The 15,998-nt window shown below is 53.5% G+C and overlaps 7 protein-coding genes across 7 annotated transcripts; 3 read left to right on the top strand and 4 right to left on the bottom strand.

Annotated features, from left to right (window-relative positions):
- Positions 1 to 96: 96 nt before the first annotated feature.
- On the bottom strand, positions 97 to 4,316 carry BZA70DRAFT_266002 (uncharacterized protein; the record flags this gene model as incomplete). Its single annotated transcript, XM_064910998.1, has 4 exons — positions 97 to 1,322; positions 1,373 to 1,576; positions 1,636 to 3,897; positions 4,013 to 4,316. 4 exons carry the CDS (start codon positions 4,314 to 4,316, stop codon positions 97 to 99), a joined length of 3,996 nt encoding a protein of 1,331 aa, XP_064769604.1.
- Positions 4,317 to 5,198: 882 nt separating this feature from the next.
- BZA70DRAFT_274568 (peptide N-acetyl-beta-D-glucosaminyl asparaginase amidase A-domain-containing protein) lies at positions 5,199 to 7,476 on the top strand. Its single transcript, XM_064911999.1, has one exon. The coding sequence runs from the start codon at positions 5,281 to 5,283 to the stop codon at positions 7,300 to 7,302; it is 2,022 nt and encodes a 673-aa protein (XP_064769603.1). The 5' UTR covers positions 5,199 to 5,280; the 3' UTR covers positions 7,303 to 7,476.
- A 191-nt stretch (positions 7,477 to 7,667) lies between these two features.
- Positions 7,668 to 9,602, top strand: BZA70DRAFT_274567 (AFG1-like ATPase-domain-containing protein). The gene is made up of 2 exons (XM_064911998.1): positions 7,668 to 8,231; positions 8,293 to 9,602. Exons 1-2 carry the CDS (start codon positions 8,021 to 8,023, stop codon positions 9,555 to 9,557), a joined length of 1,476 nt encoding a protein of 491 aa, XP_064769602.1. The 5' UTR covers positions 7,668 to 8,020; the 3' UTR covers positions 9,558 to 9,602.
- BZA70DRAFT_274565 (uncharacterized protein) lies at positions 9,582 to 10,414 on the bottom strand. The gene has a single exon (XM_064911997.1). It carries the CDS (start codon positions 10,219 to 10,221, stop codon positions 9,712 to 9,714), a length of 510 nt encoding a protein of 169 aa, XP_064769601.1. The 5' UTR covers positions 10,222 to 10,414; the 3' UTR covers positions 9,582 to 9,711.
- Positions 10,415 to 10,633: 219 nt separating this feature from the next.
- BZA70DRAFT_288042 (uncharacterized protein) lies at positions 10,634 to 12,822 on the top strand (the record flags this gene model as incomplete). The annotated part of the gene is made up of 2 exons (XM_064914002.1): positions 10,634 to 10,652; positions 10,724 to 12,822. 2 exons carry the CDS (start codon positions 10,634 to 10,636, stop codon positions 12,820 to 12,822), a joined length of 2,118 nt encoding a protein of 705 aa, XP_064769600.1.
- Positions 12,823 to 12,923: 101 nt separating this feature from the next.
- On the bottom strand, positions 12,924 to 14,482 carry BZA70DRAFT_107511 (aspartic peptidase domain-containing protein). Its single transcript, XM_064909381.1, has one exon. It carries the CDS (start codon positions 14,399 to 14,401, stop codon positions 13,160 to 13,162), a length of 1,242 nt encoding a protein of 413 aa, XP_064769599.1. The 5' UTR covers positions 14,402 to 14,482; the 3' UTR covers positions 12,924 to 13,159.
- Positions 14,483 to 14,674: 192 nt separating this feature from the next.
- Positions 14,675 to 15,876, bottom strand: BZA70DRAFT_235767 (uncharacterized protein; the record flags this gene model as incomplete). The annotated part of the gene is made up of 2 exons (XM_064910349.1): positions 14,675 to 15,649; positions 15,703 to 15,876. The coding sequence occupies 2 exons, from the start codon at positions 15,874 to 15,876 to the stop codon at positions 14,675 to 14,677; spliced, it is 1,149 nt and encodes a 382-aa protein (XP_064769598.1).
- Positions 15,877 to 15,998: the final 122 nt, after the last annotated feature.

The following is a 15,998-nucleotide window of genomic DNA, read 5'->3' as shown; positions in this document are numbered from 1 at the left end:
TCGCAACTTGTAAGCAAAGTGAAAAGCACATACCTCAAAAATTATAAACAACCAAACACCAAAATATAAATACAGTATATGCAAAATGTGGGATTATTAAGACCATCCCAAAGAATTCTCGCTCATCACCGGAACTGAGATGCCGCGTCCACTAACGTGTCCGCCGCTACTCGATCCGCGCGAGCCACTCAATCGACTTTGTCCTGATTGATTGTTGGTCGATGTAGTGGGTGACCGGTTCGGAGCTGCACTCATCCCTGCCGCTCCGTATCCCACACCACTTCCCTCAGGTCGGGGCGAAGGAACGGTGCCGAGAGGCATTGGCGCAGAGATCTGGAGCATGGGTTGCATAGCAGCCCTGGCCGCCATCACACGCTTCCTTCGGAACCGACGTGCAACAAAGAACACAAACACTCCGTAAGCGACTGCTCCAACGACTGCGCCGACGGCAATACCGATCGTACGCTTCGAAGCAGTCGAGGTCTCAGAGTAAGTGTTCGAGTCAAGCGATCCGGCGGATATACTACCAGCAGAGCTCAGATCATTGCCATTACCGCCGTTGCTAGCGTCGCTGGACGAATCTGGATCCGAAGACGAATCCGGAGTCGAAGCTCCAGATGATCCAGAACCTGACGTGCTCGATGTCGAAGCAATCAGAGGTATCGTCGGATCAATAAGATCCATAAGCGCCTTCACAGACTCGTCAGGGTTGTTGTAGAGTCTTGACGATGGCGTGTGCAACCCAAGCAACAAAGTGTCGACAAGGTCAGAAGGCACGTACATCAGAGCCAGAGAGACAATAAACGAGCTATCGTCCGTCTCGTACGGCTTGATTGCCTGCATTTGCGCATCATCCGTAGACACGTTCAATCCGTAAGCAACACCTTGCGGCAAGTACTCAAAGATCTGAGCAACAGCAAGCGGATGCTCCACAATGAACGGGTAGTTCAGAGCATACGCAAATCCAATTTGGACCAAAGTCGAGTCTGAAGGAGTGGTAGGCGTTCCACCAGAAGGTGCAATCAAATTCGGAAGCACAGTAGATGTCGTCGCCGTCGCGGTCTGCGTAGACGAAGCAGTACTAGTCGTCTGCTGAATGATCAAGGAGCTGGGCAGCCAGTCCGACGTAACGCTCGTGATTGTCGTATCACCCGATGAAGCCGATGTGGTCGTCAGAGTCACAAGCGTTGTCGTCACACTTTCGCCGGATGCATGAGTGGTTGTGGAGGCAGCAGCACTTGAGCCGGGAACCGTAGAGGTAGCCTCGGTCGATGCAACGCTAGAAGCAGGCGAAGCACTTGACGCTTCCGTTGAAAGAGCACCTATGCAAAGTTAGTCACGTCCATGTCATTTAGAGATATAGAATACATACTCGAAGCAGATCCACTAGTAGTGAACTCAGACGTCGCAGTTGCGCTCGCAGAGTCACCAGAAGCAGCAGTAGTAGACACTATGATCGTGCTTGAACCAGCAGACTCTGTGGCAGAGACTGAAGCAGAAGCAGCCGACGTCAGGACAGATGATTCAGCTCCGGACAAGGAGGATGATTCAGCGACTGAGGTCGAGACAAGAATACCTAAACTCACAAGTTAACAAAGTCTTCGACGAATTGTAGTTATATCAAAAGTAGCTTACCAGAAGACTCATAAGCCGAGGAAGCCGAAGCAGTCGTGGTAACAGCAGTGGTAACAGCAGATCCCGAGACCACTGCAGTGGAAGACACGACCTCTGTCGAAGACAGAAGACCAGTCGATGAAGAAGGAAGCTGCGACGAACTGGCCGCATTTCCGGAGCTCGTAACAATCGGAACGATAGAAGCACTCGTGAAAGTAGAGCCTTCGCTAGTGTAGGTCGTCACGACCTCGCTGAACACAGGCGTAGACTGCGTAGACTCCAAAGCAGACGAGCTCACAGGTGAGCTGGTCGGAGAAGTGCCCGAAACAGCCGATGTAACAGCCGATGTCGCAGAGAGGACTTCGCTCGAAGAAGCGCCGCTCGATACGGTGTACGTCTCGCTGTAGATTTCACTGCTGACTGCACTCGTCTCAATAGCCGATGAAGCACTCTCACTCACGGCCGACTCACTCGCAGACACAGCAGTCGACGAGACAGCGAGTGAGCTAGACACATCCGAAGCAGACTCGGTGTAGACCACAGACTCCATAGAGCCGCTGGTAATAGTCGAAGCGTAAGAGCTCTCAGTGACGGTCGAAGACTCTGCGATCGATGTTTCCGATACGCCAGAAGTCACAGCAGACTCTGAGGTCTCGACGGCAGATGTCGACGGCGTGGCAGTAACTGTTGATGAAGGATAAACAAAAACAGTAGTGGTCAACGACGACGAAGCACCAGATACCTCGGAAGACTTGGTGGAGGAGAGACTCTCGGTCGCAGAGGAAGTGGCAGCCGAAGTAGTTCCACTCGACGTCAATGGGGAAACTTGCGACTCTGAAGCCGTAGCAGCCACACTTTCAGACTCGGAAGATTCTCCAGTAGCTGTGGTTGAGGTCCCAGTAGGGGTTGAGGTCTCAGTCGAGGTCGAGCTTGCAGACTCCACAGCAGAGAGCGAAGAGGCCGTCGTGGAGGACGCGAGGATCGACGTGTCTGCGATGGAGGTAATGGTCGAGCCAGATTCGCTGGAGGACTCAGATGTAGAGGAAACAGCAGATGTCAAGCTGGTGGCCACCAATGAGGTTGTCTCTGACGCGCCCGATGAGGTAACAGCGGAAGTGGATTCCTCTGAAGAGCTTTTGGCTGTCTCCGTGACCGAAGAGTCACTGACCTCTGCAGAGGAAGTAGGAGCTGTCAAATCATCGGAGGAGGTCGCGGTGACAGCAGCAGTATCTGACACGGACGAGGTGATAGCCGTGTCTGTGACGGAGCCCGCAGCTTCGGTAGACGTTTGCGACTCGATATCGGATGACGAGGTCGAGGTCGCAACAGCTGTGCTATCAAGGGGAGTCGAGGTAACAGTAGCTGAGTCGTCAGTGGTGGTAGCAGTAGCTGAGACGTCAGTGGCGGTATCGACTGTCGAAGTAGCGGACTCTAGAGAGGAGTCTGTCGAGTCTGTGGGGAAGACCGTGGAGGCGTCTGTCGGAGTAGCATCAGAGCTCGTGACAGAGTCAGCTGCGTCAGTGGTGGTTGCCGCAGCTGTAGTGTCTGTAACTGAAGACGTGTCAGTGGCAGACGCACCCGCAGTGTCTGTCGCTGTCGGTATCAAGCCGTCTGTTGCAGAGTCCGTTGCAGAGTCCGTTGCAGAGTCCGTTGTCGAGTCGGTGGCAGAGTCGGTCGGTGTAGAGTCGGTCACTGTAGAGTCGGTGGGAGTAGCAGTAGCATCTGTAGCCGAGTCGGTGAGAGTAGCCGAGTCCGTGACAGCAGCCGAGTCCGTGGTCGAAGTAGACGGCGAGGAGCTGACGGTGAGCGGCAGATCAGTATCGGAGCTCGTCGTATAGGAGGCTGTCGAGTCGGTGGCGGTGTCTGTTGCCGAGTCGGTAGCGGAGTCGGTAGCAGAGTCGGTGATGGCAGAGTCTGTAACGGTGGCCTGATCTATCGACGAGGTGGTTGGAGTGTCCGTGGCTGCGGTAGATGCCAAGTCTGTAGATTCGGTGGTATCCGCGGAGGTTTCGGTGGCGGCTGGCTCGGTGGTGAGGTCTGCAGAGGTGCTAATTGAGGCAGTATCAGACGGTTCGACGGTATCTGAGAGGGTGAGGGCGTCGGGGATTGTTGAGGTCGCGGCAACGGATGAATCAGAGGTGGTTGATAGGGTTGCGGAGATGTAGTAGTCTGAGGAGAGGGGAGTGGTAGAGAGGGGGGTTGAGGTGGGTGACGCATAGAGAGGAGGGTCGTAGTCGTAGGAGGAGGTCGCGGTGGAGGAGAGTTCGAAGTACGAGTCCGAGTCTGATGATGTTAGTTGAGATTCGATGAGTAGTCGAGAGCAGCGAAGAGCAGTCGACACGAGACAATGAATGAATGGATGGAGGAGAAAGGGGAGGGGACAGGAGGAATCACTCACCAGATGAGGTTGGTTGGACGCGTAAGCTGTCGAGATCAGAGGAGGTGGAGGTCGCGATGGTGGTGTTGTCTACGCGCACGACGAGTCGCCGACGGGCGGTTGGGTAGTGGTGGTAGGGACGTTCTTCGGCGAGGAGGGAGGAGAGGTAGGAAGGGTCGTAGGGGGAGTCGGGGGAGCGTTGTAGGAAACGGGGGAGGGGGATGTTGAAGGCTGCGGCATGGTTTGCGAGGAGGAGGAGGAGGAGGAGGAGGAGGAGGGGGGGAGGAAGCCGCTGGCAGTGCCGGTGCCTGTAGCGGGCGGGCATGGCGGCTGAGGGGAGGAGAGGAGGAGGAGGGTGGTGAGGAGGAAGAGGACGGGGAAGAGGAGGAGGAGGAGGAGGAGGAGGAAGAAATGAGCGTGGTAGGATGGAGACCAGAAAGGGGCACGAAGGAGGTTGGAATGCAGAAAGGAGCGTTTTGTTGCCGCACAGCGAAAGTATAAAAATAGGTCATTGATTAATTATTCAAATTGCTTCTTTGTTGTGTTTCTGTTACTGTTACTGCTGTTGCTGTTCTTATTATTACTCTTGTTCTATTGTTAATGTTATGCTGTTGTTGTATTCTATTCTTCTTATTGCCATATTCCTCTTCTCTTCTTCTCTTCTTCTTCTTCTCTCTGATCTCTGCATGGTCAGGTCGAACTGCCGAGATTACCTTGTGATCCGCTCACGTTTTCGCTCACAGATTAGAATTTGTGCCACCGGAATGCGGTTGCTATAGTTACTGTGCCTAACCCAATCGGGATCCAATATATCTAAAGTAAACAAAGCTTCGCGTTGAAGCAATCTCGGTTGCCTTATTGCTCTGGTTTGGGTGTTGTCACTGTGTTATAGTAAGAGGTTATAGTGTAGATTATATGCATCATATAGCTGTCTGTCATATATAGATCATCTATATATCATATATACACATCATATAGATCCATCTCTCATCTTCTCTCTACAGGCAAGACCCTGGCACATCCGGCATCTGATCCACTCCTCCTCTCGTATTCCTCCTCCATTCAACTCCTCAGCCGTTCTTCTCTTCTCCTCCTCTTCTCATCAAGTCCCGCACATCCCTGTCGCCGAAATCTCTAATCAAACAACGCAGTCACGTGGAGTATTGTCACGTGTGTAGCTTAGAATCACGTGTATTCCCACATCACACGTGATCATATCTTTATCGATATCGCGATTCCCAATCCAACCGCGAACAACATCCGCAATCACCTCGTAGATCTGTGAACACATGGAGAAGGCTTCGCTTCCGCTCTCGCCTGCGCGCCCGCGCCCGCGCCCGCAGTCCAACGACTCGGTCTTCAAGCGCATTGCTCTCGCGCTGCTATGTGCCACCGTCCTCATTCCCTGCGCAATCATCCTTCCTGGTCCTCGAACAGGTGCCGCTCTCCTGCGCAACCTCGTTCTCACCCAGAGCCCAAGCCAACATCCAATGTCTTCTTCTGTCCCCCTCAATACCACTTCTGCTCCCCTAGAGGTCTTTCAAGTCTACGACGACCCCCTTCTCTCCGTCACAGATCCTGTCGCCTCCGTCGTCGTCATGGACCACGTCTTTGGCTTCTCCTACGGCCGTCCCTTCGTCGGCAAATACACTCCTCCCAATCTCGACTTCAACCGAGTTCTCTTCACCCTCTCCGCTACCTCAAAAGGCAGACAATTTGATCGCCTTGCCCTCGTCTTCCTCGGCGACCACGAGATCTGGCGTACCTCCACCGCAGAGCCAACAGCAAACGGCATCCATTTCGGATACACAAAAGATCTCTCCCACTTCCTCTCGCTCTTCAAATCTGACCAAAAACTCATCTTTGAAATGGGTAACCTGGTCGACGATACCTACACAGGCGCCTTCCACATCATCCTCACCGCTACTTTCTACAACGACAAACTCTCCGATACTCCTCCCGATCTCATCCTCCCAATCTCGGCCCGCAGAAGCACGGCCGACAAGCCCTCTCACTTCCTCCTTCCGCAAGACTCGGCCGCCGTCCAACTCAGTCTTCCTCGCTCGGCCACAAAAGCCGTCGCCCTCATCACCGCCTCTGGAAACGCTGCCGAAGAGTTCTGGTACGCAAACATCATCTCGTCCGAAAAGGACGCGTTCCCGGGTGAGTCGATGCTCGCCCACGGCCCCCACCGCGAGGTAGGCCTCTACGTCGACAACAAACTGGTCGCCTCCACCTTCGCATTCCCCATCATCTACACCGGCGGCATATCCCCCGGCTTCTGGCGTCCCATCGTCGGAATCAGCGCCTACGACGTGCCCATGTACGAGTTTGATATAACCCCTGCTCTCCCTCTCCTCTGGGACGGCGCCAAACTCGAAATCAAGGTCCTCACCGGCGACGCTCTCGAGCCAGTCATCGAGCACGACTGGGTCGTTTCCGGAAACGTCTTGGTCTGGACATCGCCCGAATTGACCGCTACTGCCGGAAAGCTCGTCGAGTTTGACATTTCGCCGCTGAACGTGCTCAATCAAGTCACCAAGAGCACCGACAATTCCGAGCTCAACGTGACCTCCGTCGCCAGTCGATCCGGCAAGCTCTCCTCCGAAATCACATACTCCAACTCCGCCGCTTCGTCAAAGCCATTCAAGAAGATCTTCTCGTCAGAGTGGGCCCTCAAATCTGATAATGTCCAGCAGTACGCGCGATCAGGTCAGCACCAGCGCGTCACTGCGCAAACCGACATCAGCCAATCCTCATCCCTCCTCGGCGCCCGCGGGCTCTCCTACCCACTCGACCTCACCACCGCCTACCAACTCTCCCCCGTCCTGAAAATCACCGCCGAGCTCGCGCGCGGACTCACAGACGACATCGACAAACAAAGCAGTCTATGGACCCACCAATCCGGCAGCGCGTACTACATCGGCCAAGACGCACAAGGCAACGGCCCCTTCGGCGGCGGCGAAACCGAGCAAGGCTTTATCAGCGGCGCCGTCTCCGGCTCGCAGTACTGGCGCACCGTCCGCGCCGTGAACGGCAACGTCGTCCGCGATCTCGAGGTCAGACATCTCGCCGACGACGAGGACTCCGGCGCGCTCGTCGACAAAGACGAGCTCATGTCGGATCAAGACCGCGACGGCGACGAGTTCAGAAGCCAAGTCCGGCCGGGCAACGGCGAGAACGTCATGTTCTCTGGTTGTTTGGACGAGTATAACCAGCGCGTCGCGACCTCGGACGTTAAAATCAACGCTAGCGAAGACGAGCAGTTGAAAAAGTGCATCAAGCGCATGTTTGGTCGGGGACCGATATGACCTGCAGATTACTTTTTTTGATAGAATTTGTGTTTTTATGAGGCGTGGCGGGTCGGTGTTTATGGACAGTGTTTAATAATCAGCAAAATGTTTGTAGTTTTCCCTTTTTCTTCTTGTTTGATGCATTAGATGGTTTTGATTAATGTACTTAAAACACAAAGTCAACTTCTCTGATTCACAATCTTAAATGCCAAAAGCGAGTACAATTGCCATTTCCTGAACAGCAATTTCCAGAATTTTGCCAAATTTATTAAACGTGGCGAACGTGACACTGATCATTCTGATTTGAACTATCGACGGATATCTTTCGACCTACGCTCATTTTTGGTCTTTAGCAGTTGATTTCACGACCACAAAATATCTGATTATGAAAAGTAATTTTATTTTTCTTCTCTTTTGTCTAAAAATCTCTATATCTCCGCAACTGTATGAATATAATGAAGTTATCATTCAACTATAACCAGCATTTTCACGCGTTTTAGACCAAACCAGTAGAAGCCGCAAGACGTGCGGAACGTCGATAGTTTCACAGCGCCGGCGCATTCCGAGAAATTCCAGATTTGACCTTTGTCTGCTTAAGCACGATAAGCCTGGTTAGAAGCAAAGAAGCAGATCCAAAGACTTGTGCTGCTCGATTATCTTTATTACCGGGCATATTTATTGGGTATTCCGGGGGTGACTGGATAGCAAGACTATTTTGCGGAGGAGGAATATAGAAATGCGGGGGCCACTACTTACTATCAGAACCGCTGCTATTCGTCGGAACATTGCGCGCAGCACATCTGTTCAGAGCAACCGCTTGTTGTTGAATACGTCCTACCGTGTTGCGGCGAGATCAAGACAGGCTGAGAGGTTATGTGGTTGCTGGCGTCGTTGGTCGAGTTCTGCTGCTGTGAAGACTAAGAAAGTCGAACCATTTGTCGACCGGAGTATGTTATCTGCTTGTTGATTCACCTATGTAAGACTGTTACTGATCACGATGTCGCCTAGCACCGCTTGAACAATATGATTATCTGGTCGGCAAAGGACTTTTACGCGACGACTCGTTTCAGCGCGGGATCGTGTCGTTGCTAGTCGAGCTACATGACGGAATCTCGAAATACCACCCGCCGCCGGTCGAATACCCAGATATCGAATCCCTCAAACCAAAAAAAGGCCTCTTCAAACTCTTCTCGCGCGGCAAGAACTCCGACGCTCCGCAGATCGACCTTGCGACCGTGCCCAAAGGCATCTATCTCTACGGCGACGTCGGCTGCGGCAAGACAATGCTCATGGACCTCTTCTACTCCACGATCCCGACCACCGTGCTCTCCAAGCGGCGCATCCATTTCCACGCCTTCATGCAGGACGTGCACAAGCGCAACCACGCGCTCAAGCGCGAGCACGGCGCAGACTGCGACACCGTCCCGTTCCTCGCCGCCGCGCTCGCGGACGAGTCCCGCGTGTTTTGCTTCGACGAGTTCCAGGTCGTCGACGTCGCCGACGCGATGATCCTCCGCCGGCTCTTCGAGGCCCTGATCCACCACGGCGTCGTCTTCGTCATCACGTCCAACCGCGCGCCCGACGAGCTCTACAAGAACGGCATCCAGCGACAGTCATTCATACCCTGCATCGAGCTTATCAAGGAGCGGCTCCAGGTGATCTGCCTCGACTCGCCCACCGACTACCGCCGCATCGAGCGCCCGCTCAAGAACGTCTACCACTCGCCTCTCGACGCCGAAGCCAAGCAGCACGCGCAGAAATGGTTCGACTACTTCGCCGACCCGCGCGACCCTCCCCATCCCGCCTCCCACACCATCTGGGGCCGCGAGCTCAAAGTTCCCCGTGCGTCCGGCGGCGTCGCGCAGTTCAGCTTCGAGCAACTGTGCGGCCAGCCCATGAGCGCGGCGGACTACCTCGAGCTCGCGCGGAATTACCACGCGTTCGTCGTGACCGACATCCCGATCATGACGATGAGCAACAAGGACAAGGCGCGCCGGTTCATCACTTTCCTCGACGCGGTCTACGAGAGCAAGGGAAAGCTGATTGCGACGTCCGAGGTCCCGTTCGCAAACATCCTGGTCGACGACCGCAAGAAAGACGCCAAGCCGGCGGCTGACGTGTCTGCGATCGAGTCCGGCATGACGGGCGACGAGGGTATCGAGGATAGCTTGCGCGAGCTGCATATGTTTTCGGGAGATGAGGAGGTTTTCGCGTTTGCTCGGGCACTTAGTCGGCTGCAGCAGATGTCGAGCGCACAGTGGGTTGATGCATAGTGTACATATATCTAATAGACGGTTGCGTTTTTTCTTGATCTAAAATAGAAATAATAGCTGCGTAGTATATACATTCGTTCGTAACTAACTATTCCAACCAGACTTCAGCTTCTATATACATTTGCAACCTCCCAGAAACCAAACCACAAACCAATTAGTATCCCCGACCCCGGTACTTCTTGAGCAAAAAGAACGTAGACTTGAGCTCTTCCTGGAACTTGAGCTTGCCCTTCTGCATCACGCGCATCTTGCGCATGCGATTCGGCTTGACATATCGCTGGTAGCCCATAAAATGCGTTCTGATCTTATTATTCATCACGATCCTCTGCAACTTCCGCAGCGCAAACAGAAGCCCGTTCCGTGACGGCTGGACTGTGACTGTGCGGCCAATGTACGGCCCCAGTTTCGGCATCGCGCCGAGCGACACCGGGCCCGGTCTCGCGATCTCAGGCAATGACAACTCGTCCTGAGACACCATCTTTGGTTCGACCAGGGCAACGAATTTCACCCTGCTTGTGTTTGCTCCTGCTGGTTGCGACGACGACAACGACCGGATGGTGGTGGTGAACGGTGCAGCGTACAGCGCCCGCACCGCAGATGGCAGATATGGTGTCCGCGGACTGACCGTCGCCAGCCGACTTCGCATTGTGCTGAGGAAGCTCATGGTGGTGCTTCTCGTGAACAGTGAAGTTGATACCGAAGCTCGAGAGTCGAGAAAATCCCGATGGTTTGCAAAAATCAGGAGTCGAGAAGTTGTGCAGGAAGCAGCTGTGCGGTTGTGCCATAAACACGCAGATTATGCACACGTGAATTCAACCTTTAGAGCATCGCTTTTTTCTAACCTTCCTCACAAGACTTGTTGATTTCTGATCAAAGTAATCAGCAGAACAGTTCAAATTCACGCAGACCGGGAGACGAGCACGTTTGTTGTTTCTAAATTCAGCACGTTGAACTACTTTAGTGGCCTGTGGCAACTTGTGGCCGGTCAGTTTGTGCGCGATTGTCATCTCGTATCCAGATTGCGCGCGAGAGAGAATAAAGATCGAGACTGAGATATCAGCATAGGACTTTGAAAGATGTCCCAATATCCTCCTGGTACATTGAAGATACTACTGTTGACAAAGAGACTTATTCTTAGATAAACTATCTCGCTAACTGAAAAACAGGCAACTTCCCACCACCACCTGGGTTCGTGATCCCCCCGTTCCCTGGGTCAACCGCCGACGCCGCTAAAGCTATGCCGCAGATACCGGGTGCTCCGACCGCGGTTCCGCCGCCGTTCATGGCACCCGGCGCAGTCCCGTTCCCGCTGCCGATGATGCCATTCCCGCCGGGATCTGTGCCGCCCGGAGGCCCAGGTGCGTTCCCCCCACCACCAACCCTCTCGAGCCATCTTCCTCCTCCTTTGGTTGCTGGAAACCCCGTCGGTAGCAATAACATGAGCAACAGCAGCAACGACCGGAAACCGGACGCGATCTCTGCCGCGCTGGCAAACATGCCGATCGTGAACATCAAGTTCTCGTTTCTAACAGACCCGGCAATCAAGCAGCCTACGGTCGACGAGCAAAACCGGACGATCTTCATCGGCGAGGTGCCTGACGAGCTTGACGATTTCTGGCTCGGCAGGGTACTCAAGACCTCTGGTGAGATTGCTTCTTGGGTGCGCATTAAAGACTCATTAGGAAAGCCAAAGCCCTGCGCGTTAGTCGAGTTTGAATCCATCGCCGCGCTGAGCAACGCGGTCAAGGTTCTGCAGGAGGTAGTGATTCCCGGCGTTGAGGTTGAAGAAGGCGAGGCGGTTGAGGACGAGGAGAACGCACCGGTACTACGGAAACCTAGCAAGTTGCGAATCACATACTCGGACGAGACGAAAGATTTAATAGCTGAGCTCGTCAATTCACAGTCATCATCATCATCTTCAGCAGCAGAAAACAATAACGACGACGCCAGTCCGACGCTGCTGGACGCGAGCACAATCAAAAAGACAGCCGAGGAAATCGAAGAGTTATTACAGACATGGCTGGAACCAAAGTCCAGGAACGAGTACAAGGAAAAATACATCGCAGAGCATCCCGACGAAGAGCGCGAGGCAGCGACGTTTGATTTCTCGAAATCGTCAACGATCAAGCCCGACGACGAAGAGCTCGCGGATCTGCCTCCCGAGCAGCGCGCGATCGTCATCCAGGAAATCACGTCGTTCCGAGAACGCGCGAATCAGCGGGAACGCGAGCGGATCAAGCGCGAGGAAGAGGTTGAAAAGCAGCGGTTGGCGCGGATGCAGGAAGAAAAGATGAAAAAGAGTCGCGAGCAGCAGTCGATGTCGCCGATACCGTCGCACCACGGGAATAGCTCGGGCACGAGTTCTCGTGGAGTTACGTCGCTGATGTACTCTGAGCCGCTAGACTTTGTCAAACGCAAGGGAGCGAAAGACGACGAGGAAGAAGAAGAAGACGTGCTGGGATCGGACGGCAGACCGCTGACTGATGAGGAAATCGAGGAGCGCCGGAAGGATATGCATGAGGACGACTTGGAAGCCCAGTTCATTGAGCGCGAACGACGGTATATGCGGGAAGAACACGCGCGGATAGCCAACGCAGAGCGCGAGGTTCGTCGCGAACACGAAGACAAAGAACGGTACGCGCATAACCGCGAGGCGCTGCTCAAGCGTTATGCGGAGTGGGACGACGACGAAGAGGCCGACGCACGCAAGGAGGAGTACTATCGCGATCGGTCTGCGTGGCTTCGTGCGCGGGCGATGTTCCGAACTAGGGAAGCTGAGGAAGATGCGCGCGAGGCAGAGTTTGAGAGACGACAAAAGCGCGAGGCTGAGGCTGCTTCGGGAGGTGATCAGAAGGGCGATGCGACAGGATTGGTGGACTCGTTCTTGGATAACTTGAAGGTCAGGTTGCCGGAGAAGAAAGAAGAACTACGGCGCGATGCTGGTCCTATCCGCGTATCTTTCAAGAAGGAAGAGTCTGCCTCTACAGCTGCTGCTCCATCCTCCTCTTCATCCTCTGCAGCCACACCCAAGCTTTCAGAAAACAAACCAATCTCGATCGGTCTCGCGACCAAGCCCGGTGTCGCGAAACCCGCCGCGGCGCCGTTCAAGCTCGGCGCGACGAAACTCGGCGCGGCGAAGAAGGCAGACGGAGGTGCGGTTCGTCGACCGGCTGCGCTGGGGGATGACGAAGACGAAGAGCAGGGGAAGAAGAGACGGAAATTGATTCCGCTTTCGTATGATAAGCTGAAGGAGGAGGAGGAGTAGCGTGTTTGAAAGGAGGAGTTTTTCGCTATATTTTAGATTTGTGTAGATAGGTAGTAATCTATGACGATGAAGATATGTGTTTCGTCACCTGATTCCGAAAGTAACAGTTTAGCTACAATATGTCGATGCGAGCTTCTGGCAGAAAATGAGCTATTGTAGCAAGATTCTACTTTATAAACAAAACGATTCATACAACAAAGGAAGTCCTAATGCCAGTGAATAAACAAGCTAGTTGTAAACATTTATAACTCTAGAAAGTACCTTTCCAGAGCATCCAAACACCTTTCATAAACGCAATGATAATAACAAAAACAATGCGCCGTAGGAAATCATGGACTTAAGAAGCCACCGCATCAGCAATCGAATTATTGCCGCTCCGAACAGCAACGATGTCTTCCCTCTCAACTTCATAGTTCGCCTGCGCTAGAGCAATCACGTAGTTTTCGAAATCGTAGACCGCGTAGGCTGCATTGAGAAAGAAGTCGCCGAGAATATATGAATATGGATCGTTGCTCGGGGCGACGGATATAGCACACGTATCGTGGTCGTCATCGGAGAGAGACTGGACGACGTACGCGAGAGGCACTTTGATGGTTATGCCGTCGAAACCGAAAATCACAGTATAGTTGCTGGATCCATCGTCGAATGATACATAGTCTTGACAGTTGCTGAATATGTACGCGTCGTATGTGGAGTTGAGCTCGGCGCCGAGGTAGTCAACGAGATCCATGAACAAATCGGTCGGAAGGTTCATACCAGTGGTACCCGAGTCAAGAACAAAAGCCGTGTTTATACTTGAGTTGAAGGTCTTAGTCTTCTTATCCGGATTTTCTATCCCGAATGACTGGAGATAAACTCTCAGATCCTGGTATTGGCCTTCATCATTCGGCGCGATAGGCAATGATACCAAGTCACCATCGTACTTTGCCCGATCAATACCACCAAAGAGAAGATTACCAGCCGAACCAAGATCGTTGGTGTAGAGTGAATACACCATAGAGGAAATATATCCCTGGTCTTTCAAAGAGTGAAGTACTCCATTGTATTTAGTAGCTGCGGATTCGACAGACTCGAAACCCACGCCCATGAGACCGCTCGAGATATTTCCTTTCGAGGCAATAGCGAACGTCTGGTTCAACAGCGTCGCGCCGCCGACTCCAAAGGTTTCAACAGCATAGACACCTTTAGCGTATGTATTATCCAGATAAGAGAGATAGAAAGCTTCCTCAAGTCGACTGACGGTCGAAGAAGCTGAGCTGTTGTATGTCCCATAAACGCACGGATCGTCTGAATCAGGGTCTTCACAGAACGGGTTCGCCGCAGTCTGGACCCAAAATTCTGAGGAACCAGTATCGATAATAAGACCGACTTCCTGCGGAGGAGTGCCAATCGTGATATTAGCAATCAGAGAGTTGTCCGAGAACTCGAATGGAAGCTGGATCCAGCCGCCTTCGTCTGCGAGCGCATCGGTCGACGACTCTACGCCCGCGCGACCGAACCCGTAGAAATAGAACTGGGTCTCTGCCGCCACCACCGACGCAGCAGCGACAGAGAGCAGGAGAGAGCTTTGGAGTCTCATGATGGTTGTAATTGATGTGAATTGAGCTGTAGGGAGTCGAGGGGACTCCCGCAGCTGCTTTTATAGAGCCCCACGGTTGCAGCTTTGTTCAGCCTCTTCGCCTTTATTAAAACCCTACTCGAACTTAGTTCAACAGCTACAAAGAGATGCTTATGATGTATTTCTAACCAAAATTACCAGGATAACAAAAATAAACAAGACCAAAAGCAAATGAACACCAAGTGAACGTCATACAGATAAGACAAAAAAAGAAAAATTCAATGCACTCATTCGTTACTCAGTCAAATCAGCGTTGCCGAGCTCGTAGACGAATCCCAGGGTAAGCTTGGCGTGCTCGGCCATGTGCTCGAACGAGAGTCTGTCGATGGTATCCCGAGTGGAGTGGATGAACGGGTTCGAGTCCTTGAACGACGACTCGATCACGAACGCGGACGGGTATCCGACCTTCGCGGCGGAGGCGTGGTCGGAGCAGGCGTAGCCGCACTCGGTCTCGACGTAGGGGATCTTGCTGTAGGACGAGACGACCTTCTTGATGAACTCGGTGAGACCCGGGTGGACAAAGTCGGTGATGACGCCGAGCGACTCGGGCAGACCGTTGTCGAGCGTCTTCTTGACGTATCCGGTCATGTCCTGCTGGAGCATGGCAGCGACCTGGATCTTGCGCTTGGCGTACTCAGCAAAGATGGCCTGCGAGCCCAGAAGACCGCCTTCCTCGGCAGAGTACCAGTGGAACTCGACGGTGTTGTTGGGGGTGAAGCCGTTGCTGACCAGGGTGCGGAAGGTCTCGAGGATGGTGACGGTTCCGGATCCGTCATCGTCAGCACCGGGGGCACCGAAGAACGAGGGGAAGATGAGGTTGATCGAGTCCTGGTGGGCACCGACAACGACGGTGCGGTCCTCGGCAGTACCAGCCTTAAGACCAGGGATGCGAGCGATGAGGGAAGTCTGGGGCCAGGCGTGGTGGAAGGGGAAGACCTTGATGCTGGGGTTGACAGCAGCGACGGCCTTGACGGTATCGAAGAGCCACTGCGACGAGTCCGCGCCGGTGGGCGACTTGTAGTATCTGGTGTAGAACGAGGTGAAGTTCTCGAGGTTGACCTTCATGTTGTCGATGCTGATGTTGGCGAGCATGGGCGAGGCCTGGTCAAAGTACTGGACCTCGGCGGGATAGGTGACGTTGATGGTCACGGCGGGAACGGCCTCGTCGCTGGAAGCAAGCTCGGTGATGTCCATGAATCGCTTTCCGGCCTGTTTGTTTGTTAGATTGAAAATCACCAGTGAGAAGTAAGAGATATACATACGCGCTTCATCTGGAGCTTATCGGCCTCGGTGATCCACTGCTGGGCACCGGTGGCGGTCTCGATGAGACGGAGCTCGTTGGGGTTGAAGAGAGACTGCGTGTTGTACTCGGAGAGCAGAGCAGCAGAGGCTGCCGAGGCAGACACTATGGCGGAGACTACAGATGTAAAACGCATTGCTGTTGAATAAAAGTTGGTGATGATGATGTCGAGAAGGAGTAGCAGCAGCAGAGCATTTTATATCAGCAAAGCGCACCGGCGAACCCCGACACCGGATGACGTATTGGGAACACCCTAAC

This window comes from Myxozyma melibiosi, assembly GCF_037950935.1.
Source record: "Myxozyma melibiosi strain Phaff 52-87 chromosome Unknown BZA70scaffold_2, whole genome shotgun sequence".
NCBI lineage: Eukaryota > Fungi > Ascomycota > Lipomycetes > Lipomycetales > Lipomycetaceae > Myxozyma > Myxozyma melibiosi.
The sequence above is the reverse complement of the archived record's forward strand: the minus strand, read 5'-3'. Positions and strand labels throughout refer to the sequence as shown.

Bases quoted from the DNA above. Each gene is read 5' to 3' on its own strand.
- BZA70DRAFT_274567 (XM_064911998.1), top strand. From the start codon at position 8,021: ATGCGGGGGCCACTACTTACTATCAGAACCGCTGCTATTCGTCGGAAC. The intron at 8,232-8,292 runs GTATGTTATCTG...GATGTCGCCTAG, and splicing joins CGAACCATTTGTCGACCGGA to CACCGCTTGAACAATATGAT.
- BZA70DRAFT_274565 (XM_064911997.1), bottom strand. From the start codon at position 10,221: ATGAGCTTCCTCAGCACAATGCGAAGTCGGCTGGCGACGGTCAGTCCG.
- BZA70DRAFT_107511 (XM_064909381.1), bottom strand. From the start codon at position 14,401: ATGAGACTCCAAAGCTCTCTCCTGCTCTCTGTCGCTGCTGCGTCGGTG.
- BZA70DRAFT_274568 (XM_064911999.1), top strand. From the start codon at position 5,281: ATGGAGAAGGCTTCGCTTCCGCTCTCGCCTGCGCGCCCGCGCCCGCGC.